This window comes from Thamnophis elegans, chromosome Z (assembly GCF_009769535.1).
Source record: "Thamnophis elegans isolate rThaEle1 chromosome Z, rThaEle1.pri, whole genome shotgun sequence".
NCBI classification, from domain to species: domain Eukaryota; kingdom Metazoa; phylum Chordata; class Lepidosauria; order Squamata; family Colubridae; genus Thamnophis; species Thamnophis elegans.
Genome location: NC_045558.1, coordinates 42619335 through 42631739, shown reverse-complemented (window position 1 = coordinate 42631739; position 12405 = coordinate 42619335). Strand labels below are relative to the sequence as shown.

General features: G+C 34.7%; 1 protein-coding gene across 1 annotated transcript in view; it reads left to right on the top strand.

The window, feature by feature from the left end:
* Positions 1-8536, top strand: part of HIBADH (3-hydroxyisobutyrate dehydrogenase) — a 92870-nt gene extending 84334 nt beyond the window's left edge. The window contains exons 7-8 of the mRNA XM_032236651.1: positions 647-803; positions 6401-8536. Coding sequence (XP_032092542.1) covers positions 647-803; positions 6401-6556 — 313 coding nt within the window. The 3' untranslated portion in view covers positions 6557-8536. The remainder of the gene's footprint in view (positions 1-646; positions 804-6400) is intronic.
* Positions 8537-12405: the final 3869 nt, after the last annotated feature.

Below are 12405 nucleotides of genomic sequence, written 5' to 3'. Positions count from 1 at the left end.
CAGTTAAACAATCATGCCAGATTGTTTAAAAAAATAAAAGCCTAATCTGCTGAAATATTTTTCACTATATTTTCAGTCTGTCTCAACTGCTCTGGGGTTTGTGCCATCAGTTGGTAAGAGCAATAGAACAAATGATGTTTCTGCTTGGACAAGCTTTGTTTTATCAGGATCTGTAACCTTCTCAGCAGTTGACCCAGAACTGTAATGCATGTCTCTGAATAGATAGGGAAAATATGTCACAGTAGACTTATTTCTTAAACATCTGAATGTAATAACTGTTTGATAAAAAGGAAGCTTACTGTGGGAGAATTTCCCTTTGTCTTAATATAGTAGCTTATGCTTCTGACAGTATCTTTTGAATCATATTTCCTTATATAGAAAATGACCAAAGGGAGCTATTAATTCTGAAGAATCTTTATTTTGTGCCTGGCAATTCATCTAATAATTAGCATGCACGACCAGTATGAAGGATTGATGACCTTTAATTTAAAGAAGAGTCTTCCTCTCAATATCATCCCTGTAGATCATTTTTCAAGTCTCCCAATGAATGTAGAGAAATGACAACATGGTGTCAACATATAAAAAGAAGTCATCCATGACATATGCATTTTGACATGAACACTTCTCTTCTTTTGACCTTTGACAGGTTAGGGCTTGACCCAAATCTCCTGGCCAAAATCTTAAATATGAGTTCAGGCCGTTGTTGGTCAAGTGATACATACAACCCTGTGCCAGGAGTAATGGAAGGGGTACCTTCTGCTAATAATTATCAAGGTGGCTTTGGAACAACCCTTATGGCTAAGGTATGTATCTATATGTATACAAAAATAACATATATTGGTATAATAAACTAAGTTACTTTGTTTCAAACAAATGTTTCCTTTGAATATTTCCTTTGAACTTCAAATTAATATGTAGAATTAATGAATTAATGTCTATTTCTTTATATTTTGCTGCCCGTAATTACTCTGCTTAGTATATCACATATACACAGAAACATCCAGTTTTAAGTGCAATTCACTCTCATTATGCAATATTGAAAAATTACCTTTAAAAATAAAATAAAATGATCATGGTAATGGATCTTCGTGTTTAGATTATTATATCTTTATGTAATATATTTTTTCATGTCTCCCTTTACATTTGTATGTGATAGACAAAACTCTTATATTGATAGACCGACCTTTTTATATAATTTGGTGATTTCACTCTGAATGTTTAATAGATTTGTTACTTTTTTTGATCTACATTTAATGTGCATGTGTTTATATATGTGTGTGTGTATTTCACATTATTTGAAGTTTCTTGGGAATTTTCTCTAAAGGGCAATGCAAGAAACGTTAATTAATTAAAATATGAAAAAATCTGAATAATATTAGAATATGGGGTCCACAAGCCCACAGATACTTTCCTTGTTGGTCGCCATTAATATTCTTCCCACCTAAGTAATTACTTTTTAAAATGTATTTTAATTTTATAAAATGGGAAGTTAGCATGCTGCTAATTGAAAAATTCCAAAATGGATCTTAAAGCTTGAAGAGTATTTGCAGCTTTCTTTGTCTGCCCTAAAAGGATCCATGTAAACAGGGATAATCTTATGACATTACTAGTACGGGATAACAGAGAGCATTTTGATAAATTGGGTGTTTGTATTAGGGCAGGGGTGTCAAACTTGATTTCATTGAGGACCTCATAATAGTTGTGTTTGACCTTGGGGGGTGGGCATGGCCGAAGTGGGCATGGCCAGCTCGACATCACTCATGCTGGGGCCGCACTCAGTTTGGCACTGAGTGTCCAAACCGGAATGTGTGTGCATATGCATGCGCTGGAGTGCCTGAAACCTAAAGACCAGCCAGCCAGCGTGTGCATGCCTGTTTTTTGTCCATTTTTGACTATTTTACAGGCCACTTTCAGGCTGTATTTGGTCCAAAAAATGACCCTGAAATGGCCTGAAAAATGACTGTTTTAGGCCATTTTTTCAGGCTGTTTTTTAGAAATTTTCTGGCACTCCAGCTCCCGTGAAGACCACTGGCCAGCGTGCTGGAATCCAGAAGAGCAGCTGACGACAGCATACGTGCCCACAGAGAGGGTTCTATGTGCCACTTCTGGCATGCGTGACATAGGTTCACTATCATGGATCTAGACCCAAAAGAGTGAGAATCCTAAAACTCTTAGTTAAGAAAAAATAGATTATTCAGATCTCAATCTATATGTTTATTTGTTTATAGCTTCCTACATCACCTCAGCTTTTCAATTTTTAGCATTTTTTTAAACCCTCACTTTGAAGCAATTATGGAAATGTTTTGCTACACCAACCCAATTTCTGAACACATTCAACATGAAAACATTTATTCCATTTTGATATTGCAGGTCTTAACTTAAATTCCATGGAATCTAACTAGGTAAAGTTTGTCATGCTAGTCTTCTGCAGGCTTTCTGCAGGTTTTCTGAAGAGCTTCTACCAAAACAATTAGGTAAAAGATAATTGGATTCAGGATAGGAATGCTACTTGAATAAACATCTCAGACAAGCCTCTCCCTGGTTCACACAATTATAAAGAGAAGTAGGGAAGCTTGCAAGATTCTGTTATTGTCGTTTTACAATAAAAATAGTACTGGTTTATGTGACATTGGATTCCTAGTCTGATTTACCTTGAAGCTGGCAATCACATTGTTTTCCTTCAGAGATATGTCCATTATTCCAGTTTTCTTCAGAAATGATTGTGCTACATAAAATGGCATGGTTAGAACCATGGTTCTTATGGTTAGAAGTCTTCACTGCCCTCTGGAAAGCTAGACTCGTCATATCTCTGGTTGGAACCTATTCTAAACTGGGATTGCTACAAAGAAGGCACATGTCTACTAACATTTAAAAGAAAGGACATGGAGTATATCCACTCTGCCTGACATAATAGGATGTGCCAATATTCCGAACACAAGGTAATCTGGCAAATAATGCCATATAGAGCTTTAAAGCTGATAAGCAGCCCTTTGAATTCCATGCAGAAACCAATTGGGGGCCACTGCAACTCACATGAAAATAATTAATTTGGACAAACCATAAGGTACCAAGAGCTGTTTGCACACTTGCAAACTTGCACCACTGGACCAGTTGCACATCTGGTGGTCTTCAGAAGGATGCCCATGTTGAATCGAAGCAGCTTCCTGGGGGCGGAGCCTGTCGCCGAAGGAGCTCAACGGAGCCCCTCTCAGAGTTCTGGTCTGTATATCTAATTAAGATCAATAGATATCACCCCTTTCTGGCAGAAAGGGGCAGGCAGAAGCTCAGGTGCTAGGATTTATTCGTAGTTCACAGCCCTTTTTCTTTTTTGGGGGGCTGCGAACGGAGAAGAGATCCAGCGTAACTGAGCTCTTATCTCCAGCCAGTTCCTCGCAGCTGCCTTTTTGCAGCCCTAGACAGGCGATCCCCCCCCCCCCCTCAGGACAATGATAAATTGCTTAAAGCAACTTAAGGCTAACACGAGCGGGTCTTACTCCTGTGATGTTTTTTTTTTATAACTATCTAAACACCAGCCTTGTTTTTCCTTTGAAACTTCTTTGTTCAACCGGTTACAAAATGGCGTTTTTACTGTGTTGGTGATTGATGACGTAATTAACCAGCTTTATCTCCCCGGAGACTGCTACTCATTAACAAGCAAAATCTACAAATAATTTATTGAGAACTGACCAAGTGAAGACACTGTTTATCTGTTTATTCTCAGCTTTTATCTATAATGCCTCCCAGGTCTAAGCAGGCAAAAAAATCCCCCCCGCATGTGCTTAAAGAACTTGTTAGTAAATCGCTGCCTTTGCCTCCTACACCCCCTCCTGGAGATTCCTTGACACAGGAGCTTCTTTTTCAAATACTCAATGATTTTAAACAAGAAATCAAAGAATTTGTGCTGGATTTATGCGACAAAATACAGACTAAAATTGCCCAAATAAAGGTGGATATGTTTGAAGCTATGTCTACTTTGACAGATTATATCGAAGAAATGGAGACTAAGCTGGAAACTTTGGAGGAGGCTAATTCTAATTTGACTTCCAACATCCAAGCATTACAACAAGAGATTAGAGATACTCAAACACAACTTACAATGATAAATTATAACAGAAAAGCGTCTGCAATAAGAGTCAGAGAACTTGAAACAGACGTTTGTAGAAGCTTTCAGCCAAGCGGTGGGAGGTCCGGGATTCAATTTTGATTGGAATATTCGAAAAATCTATCGCCAGAATTCGTGTGTAGCAGAACAACGACAGCTACCAAGAGACATAATTATATACTTTTTCACAAGAGAATCCAGAAATGCGATCATCCAAAAGTTTCACAACAACAGGCTCCGAATCGATGGCCATGATTTGTTTGTCTTTAAAGAAATCCCGCTCCAGATGCTGCAAGCAAGGAGAGGCTATACTTTTTTAACCCAAGAACTTAGAAATCGTCAAATACAGTATAAATGGGAAGCTCCAGTTGGAATCACAGTTACACTCGAAAATCAAAGATTTCGTATTAATTCTGTTTCGGAAGCTCGGGACTTTTATTATAAAACTCTGAAGGCGGGGCTTCTTGACTCACTCGGAAATGCGGAGGGACAAGGTGAAGGAAAGACAAGCAGCAATTCACTTGGTTACAAGAAGGAGGGAGTTGTTCTCCCCCTACTAGAGAGGCAGAAGAGCGGAAACTGAGGATTTAGCCATATTTTCAAAGCAGCGGGACACGTGGTCATAAGGCAGAGGGTTGCCTTCTCTTTCCGGAAGGGCAGAAGAGTAAAGAATATAGATCCAGCGATGTCTTTAAAATACTTTCTAAGCTCTTGGACTGATTAAAATTTTAGGATTTCTGTCTGGTATGAAATGGCAAAGCTGTGTACCGATGGGGAATGGAAAGAAGCATTGCTTATTTTGGACAGATATTATACGGGACTTTTATAAGACTTATTTGAATTTCAATCCAAACTGCGCATGAATTGTTTTCTGTGAGGAAAGCGGGGACTAAGATTTATTTGAAATGCGGTTTGGGATGAATGGAGTCGGGAGGAGTGGGGCAGAAGGGAAGGTGGAGCGGGACATCGATGAAGGGATCTTGGGATTGAATGAAGTGGTATGGATTTTGGGCACATATTTTACGGATTTACATGCTTGAAGTATAACATAAAAAGCTCAGGATTTTAAAGTGAAGAGCGAGATCCTAATCTTATGGAATTTGGGCTTGGGAGGAATGGAGATGAGAAACGAAGGGTAGGAAGATGAGTAGCGAAAGTATGATTAGACTGCTCTGTATTTGAAGATAAATCGATTTTTGTATAAACTAATATTTGAATATAAGGTTAAGAAAGGCTATCTGGAGAGTCTACAGGAAGAAGGGGGTAAATATCAAAGAAGTAAGGGACGAGGACAAAATATAAATGGAATGATTTACACTGTTTAAATTTTAAGAATGATGGGAGGCTGAGCATAATGCAAAAGATTTTTAAATTTTTTTTATTTTTATTTATTTTTTCGTTTTTTTTTCTTTTTCGGAGTGTTCTTTTTATTTTATTTTCATTATTATTGTTAATAAGATATTTTAGAAGGTGAATGGTACTGAACTATGCCGGGTGTGGGACCTGGGAAGTCGGAGGGGATTAGGGAGGGGGGTTCATTGGGGGTGGGTGGGTGGGTGGAGATATAGTTTCAATATATAGAATAAGAAGAATACACTTGTATACTGTTGATCCTTATCTTTTCTTTTTATTTTTCTCTTTTTTTTTCTTTTTTTTTTTTTTTTTTAGGAATAGAGAAATGCACCAAAGTGAGAAGTAGAGGAAAGGAAGAGGGAGAAGTAAGGAGGGAGGAAGAGGGGAATGTAAGGAGGATGAGAGGGGAAGGAGGGTGAGGAAGGTGAGAAAGGAAGATAGGAGGGGAAAGGGAAGTAAGAGGGGTGATCGTTGGAGGGAGAAAGGAAAGTTGGAGGGGGAGAAGAAGGGGTGTATGAAAGTGATAGGTTATGAGTTGTGTTTAGGTTGGGGTTTTTCTTTTTTTATTATTATATTATTATTATTGCAAATATTCAGTATATAAGTGAATGTACAAAATTGAAAATGAAAATGAATAAAACATTTAAACACAAAAGAAGGATGCCCATGTAGAATTCATTGCAGTAATCCAACTAATCTAATTTCATTTTATCAATTTATTTCAATTCATCTAATGCATGAGTGGCCATGAGCAAACTTTGCAATTTTCAGTAGGATTTTTCTTAGCTCTATCTATATATTGAACCTAAGTTCTCTCATATACTTTTACATCATTTTCTAAGGAATAGTGGACCTCCATATTACTCATATTTGGTAACAGATATTACTCTGTAATAAATACATGTTTTTTCCTTTCCCCAGTCAAAATATTTTCTTTATTTTTAGGATCTTGGCTTGGCCCAGATTTCTGCCACCAACACCAAGTCTCCAGTCCCACTTGGATCCCTAGCCCATCAGATTTACAGGATAATGTGTGCCAAGGGCTATGCCCAAAAAGACTTCTCATCTGTATTCCAGTTTTTACGGGAAGAAAACTTGTGAATTCTCTATTGACTTTTAACTAGAGACATTGTTAAAAAAAAACCATGTATTTAGAACCTCTTTCAGATTAATCAATAAATACATGAGATTAATCAAAGATCATGAATCATGATCTCACCCACTTCTGTATTCTAAAGTCACAGCTAATTCCAAGATTTCCTATCTATAATTTCAAATACTGTGGAATTTTTTTAAAATAATTTATATATAACTTACTTAAAAGTGCAGTAGTAGAGTTTAAAGAAAACCCGGTATATTTGTATTTACATACATACTTCCAAACGACGGTTTTCCAAACTTGTTATCTCCAGATGGGATGGATTTTAAGTTGGATTGCAAAATGGACATGGGCTACTAGGTTGAGAAAAGATTTTCTGAACTGTACAAGTATAATGGTTTAAAGAGATCCTGAACTTCCTAAATAATATTCTAATTTACTTTTAAAACAAAATTATTATAATGAAGAGTTAATGATAAAAAATTGTATTAACTATTGCAATTTATTTGAAATCTGGTGCTTATGGTTTTGGAAAGTTATAGTAAAAATAACAGTGTGATACATGTTTAACATTTTTTCTTCAATAGCCTAATTTTATATATTTTTGATTTTTTCATCTTTTCAACAGATTCATGCCTACTTCCTTTACTGACATGCAGATATCTTGGTATTGTTATAAATCTAAATAAATAAATCCTTTGAAATCTAAGGTAATGATCACAAGAAGAAATTTATGGGCTTATTGAGGGGGGAGTATTATTTTGCTTTTATTATGATCAGATTCTACACATAGTCATACCAATAAAATGCATTTTGAAAAATACATAAGCAAATTAAAGACCTGTCTTGCATAAACGAGGACATAGTGTAAAGGTCTGTAGATTGGTGTGTTCATTAAATTTCCATTCTTGTTTGTTAAGAATGCAGTCTACAACTTTAAAATGGATAACCACAATACAGAATATATAAGACCATTAATCTCCTGGTATCATAAACAGATTTTTTTAAACAAAAACAATTTTTTGTTACTATCACCATATTCTGTTCAGTCCTAGAACTGAAGCAATAAAAAAATTTAATAACCCTTTTTATAATTAGCTATAATCATATAACTGATTTCAGATCACTCTTGTGAGGGTTTAAGTATGGTCAAATGAACAATATGGCAGCAGAAAAAATGCTGGGTGATTCAAAATATAGAGTCAAAAAGACCGAAGAAAGCTGGTTCTATAGATCTGATGGTAGAGCAGATGTGATAAAGACAGCACATAAACACATGGAGCATTCTGGAAAGTAAGCAGACTGTTCTAACTAAGAATATTAGAAATGTGAAATGGGTGAAGTTTTCTCTTTCATTTTAATAGACAAGGCTATTGGGAAAATACAGCCTGTTAATTAAAGGTACTTAGGATAGGGTAGAAGACTTCTTTTTCATGGAGTGGCTTCCTTGCTGGATTGGGAGTAATGGATTTTGTTTCCCAAGCTGTATGTGGGATTGTTTCTGTTTTGTTTTACAATTAGGTAATCTACACAATCAGCTACAAATGTGAATTAAATTTTAAGTGCTTGATTTTCTACAGTACTGCAATTTAAAAAGAAAAACAAATTCCATAGTCTGACTTCTTCCAGTCAACTTTTTCCAACTATTCCAGAGTTTGAAAAAAATTCCAAAGCCGTTTTGGTGGAATAGAGCCAGAAAAATTCTGATTTGGTATTACTGTTTCATTAAAAGTAATGGCTATGAAGCCTTGTTGAGATAATTGCAGTTAGTTACATAGGATAGATTTTGATGCTAAACAGTTTAACATGAAAAAAATACAGTCTTATAATGTGTCTTAATAAGTAAATTGAGATGTTTACTCACATAAATTTCTTTGAGTTCTGTTCCATGTTTCCATCCGAGGTCAATACATAAAATTGCATGATTTAGTAACTGAAACATCATCAGTTTTGTGGCAATAGGTTCTATTGAAAGAAAAAGAAGGTGGACAAAAACTGGAAATACCCAAATATTAGTGCTGATATATGACCACTAACTAATGCTAGGACAAAAATGGTATTTCAGTGCTTTGCCTAGTATTACATCACACAATATTATTATATGGTCCTACAGGCAGAATTATAGGGGAGTGGGATACATTAATTTCTCCCCTTGCCAATATTTAATTATGAAAACAGTTTGTGTAGGTGGCAGTTTCAAATGAATCAGAAGATAAAATTCACAAAGTATTCTGTTGGCTGGCAGTCACTTTCAGAAAAACGGGATTGTAACCCATAATTTAAAGCAACACTATTGTTCTGAGCAGGATAGTGATTTCAGGTTATGTAAATTATTATGTTAAATATCTAGAGATGCCACCTTGTTTAGCCCAGTGTAGAGAATATGGTTTCTTTTCTGTCTGTGAAGTTTTATAAATTATGTGAGCAATAATTTTTGAAGTGGTTTGCTTTTTTTAAAAAGCATGTCCTATTATAAAGATGTGTATTGGATGACTTTCATGTCTTAACAGTTAACTCCTTGAAACCCAAACTAAATTGTGAAATTAGTACTTAAAATGGCTACCACTCAGAAAATAGATCATTTCTGTATTAGATTTATCACTCCTGTGTTTGATTTTATAATTTATCATAAATTGTATCATAACAATAACATGATTTATTAAATACATAAAAAAGATATTGAAGGTTTCAAATCTCAATCCTTGTTTCTCCTATTTCTTTAACCATGGTGCTTATTATTTGATATCTGAGTAAAAAGTATGCTTTCACTACTGGACTTAGTAGATAGAATTAAAGTAAAGATTTTTCATTTCTGATCATTTTCTCCTTGCTAATAATGTAACATAATCAGAGTTAATTAAACTATATCCACTTGTTGGATATTAAGTTCCTAGAAAAAGAGGGGGTTTGGGGAGTAAAAATATAGTCTATATATGACTAGGGATGCAGTGGCTCAGTGGCTAAGATGCTGAGCTTGTCGATCAGAATGTCGGCAGTTCAGCAGTTTGAATCCCTAGCACCACATAATGGAGTGAGCTCCTATTACTTGTCACAGTTTCTGCCAATCTAGCAGTTCGAAAGCACGTAAAAATGCAAGTAGAAAAATGGGGACCACTTTGGTGGGAGGATAACAGTGCTCCATGCACCTTTGGCATTTAGTCATGCCAGCCACATGACCACAGAGATGTCTTCTTATAGCACTGGCTCTTCAGCTTAGAAACTGAGATGAGCACCGCCCCTAGAGCTGGAAATGACTAGCACACACGTGCTTTACCTTATATAGCCTTAGTAATCAGAAAATGTACCCAATCTTACCAAAAATAAAGGTGAACTCATCAATTATGAATTATACCAACCATTCCACTGGAGATGAAAAAGATTACATTATCTGAGAATAGAATGTGCCTCTGCAAATATTTTCTCCTTTTTCAACTTGAACATATGGGGAACTATTACATAGAGAGATTTTGGATTCACTTCCTCTGAACCTTTCAACTCCAGCCATTAAGATCAAGGAGATTCCATTCAAATTCAAATCCAGAAAGGATTACTTTGACCAGTCACTCTCTTGGCCTACTTTGTCTTCTATGGCTCTTAAGCTCGTGAAAAAACAGCTGATTATAAATGAAGATAGGGATTATGTGGTCTGTATCCTGCAGGAAAGTTAAGAGTACAGATTAATAAACTCAAATCTGCACATGAATTACGTTTAGATTTTTAGGTGGAGAAGAGATATAATTTGGAACAAACTAATCTGATACCAAGAGATACCAAGTCTTTGATCCAGTGGTTTGTTTTTGTTTGATAATTTCTTATGAGGCATCAACAACTAATAGTTTCAGCATTTCAAACTATTTAAGATATTGATAACCATTTATCAACTACATTTGATAAATAGCATCATTTAGCAAGGAAGCTATAAAAATTTTAAAATCATAGTAACTGAACAAAATCAGGAAAAACAAATAAAGCAAATCCAAAATTCTGTGGTATATAATCAAAGAAAGTACACATTTTCATCATTCAATTAAAATTTTACATAGAAATCATTAAGTTGCTTAAGTTCATGTTAAATCAATTCCTCAAAGGGAAAGCAAGCATAGAAAAGATAACTATCCCACGCCCTGGTTACCTTACATAAACAGTGAGGCCTTCAGGCAGCCTGCATAAATATATCTAATGCAAACAAACAATTTATAAAAGATCATGAAATAATAAGGATGGTATTTAATGCGAAAGATAAATATAGGAAAAGAAATAAATCTAGATTTCCCCTTGCCTGCTTTGTTTTTACAATGAGAGTGCAAAGAAATTTGTTCAGTAGATAGATAATAGTTTAGATTGCAAGATTTGATTATTAATAAGATTATACATTTTGAGACTCAATAATTTAGTTCATCTGACTGGTTTCATTATCTTCAAATAAACAGCAAAGTACTAAAAGTACTAAATTTGAAAATCTTATAACATGTAACTTGGAACATCTGCTGGGTCTTATTTATAAATTGTTGATAATGTATTTTTCGGAAACCAAAAAGTTAAAAATTGTATGATTGCATGAACGAAGAATTTAGATGAAATAATAAATATGCAATAACTGGAATTTAAGTTGAAAAATAGTCCAAATGTCACATTTAAAGTAAATTGATATAAGATTTCTTGTTATTATATCAATCTATTCCTTATTGCTAAAACAAATAATTAATTATCTAAATATTATTAGAAATGTAATTAGCGAGTTGGATCATTCCTTCACACTTGGAAGCAATATTGTAAAGCTCACAGTTTTGGAAAATGATTCATGACAGAAAGAATCAATTTCAGATTCCATTTCATCTTTTGTTATTTTATTTAACTTTTATTAAACATAAAGTATTGGCTTGGTATATAGTAACTATTTCATTAATATTAGATATCTCTTATTGAAAAGAATGTTTCATGCACTCAATGTAAGCATTGATAACCAAGCTGTCAAAATATGCTTTGCTGTTCAGAATAACTTCATATCTAAAAGTAAACATTCCCAGATTCTAATTCAATATACGCAAAATATATGTTTTTATGTGCAAAAAGTCTATATATAAAAGTCTATATTTAATTTCTAACCTAGAACAGCTTATTGTAATTCATAATTTCATTTTGTTGTTTCCTCAATTTACAACCCTACTTGAATCCAACATTTTTGTCGCTAAGTGAGACTTATGAGACAGTTGTTAAGTGGCATTTTTCTCTTTTTATGATCATTCTTGCCATAGTTGTTAAGTGTATCACTGCAGTTGTTCAGTTGTTCATGATTGATAATGGCTTTCCCATTGACTTTGCTTGTCAGAAGACTGCAAAAAGGGATTACATCATCCCAGGACACTGCAATTGTCATAAATATGAGCCAGTTGCTCACCATCTGAATTTTGATCATGTGACTGTGGGGATGCCGCAATGTTATAAGTGTGAAAAATACTCATGAGTCACTTTTTTCAGTGCTGTTGTAACTTCAACAGTCATTAAATGAATGGTTATAAGTCAAGGACTATGTGTATTGGAAAATTCTATCTTCTGGAACTTATAAATATAAGACTTCTGTTTCTGCTTATCTAGGAGTGATCTCATTAAAATCAGCATGTATAGAAAGGTACTTAAAAACCACGCTTTTTTGAGACTACATCTCTTCAGAATGTTTACAGTTTTTGCTCTACTGAAAAAAAGAACCTAGTGATCCTTATTATTTTTTTCTTTACTGTAAGAGGACACACATGGGCTATTCTGTGAATCAAACCGATAAAGAAAAATTTCCAAACAGGACTGCAATCTAAGATACCAAATCCTTGTGCCAATATGTCCAGATTTGACAGAA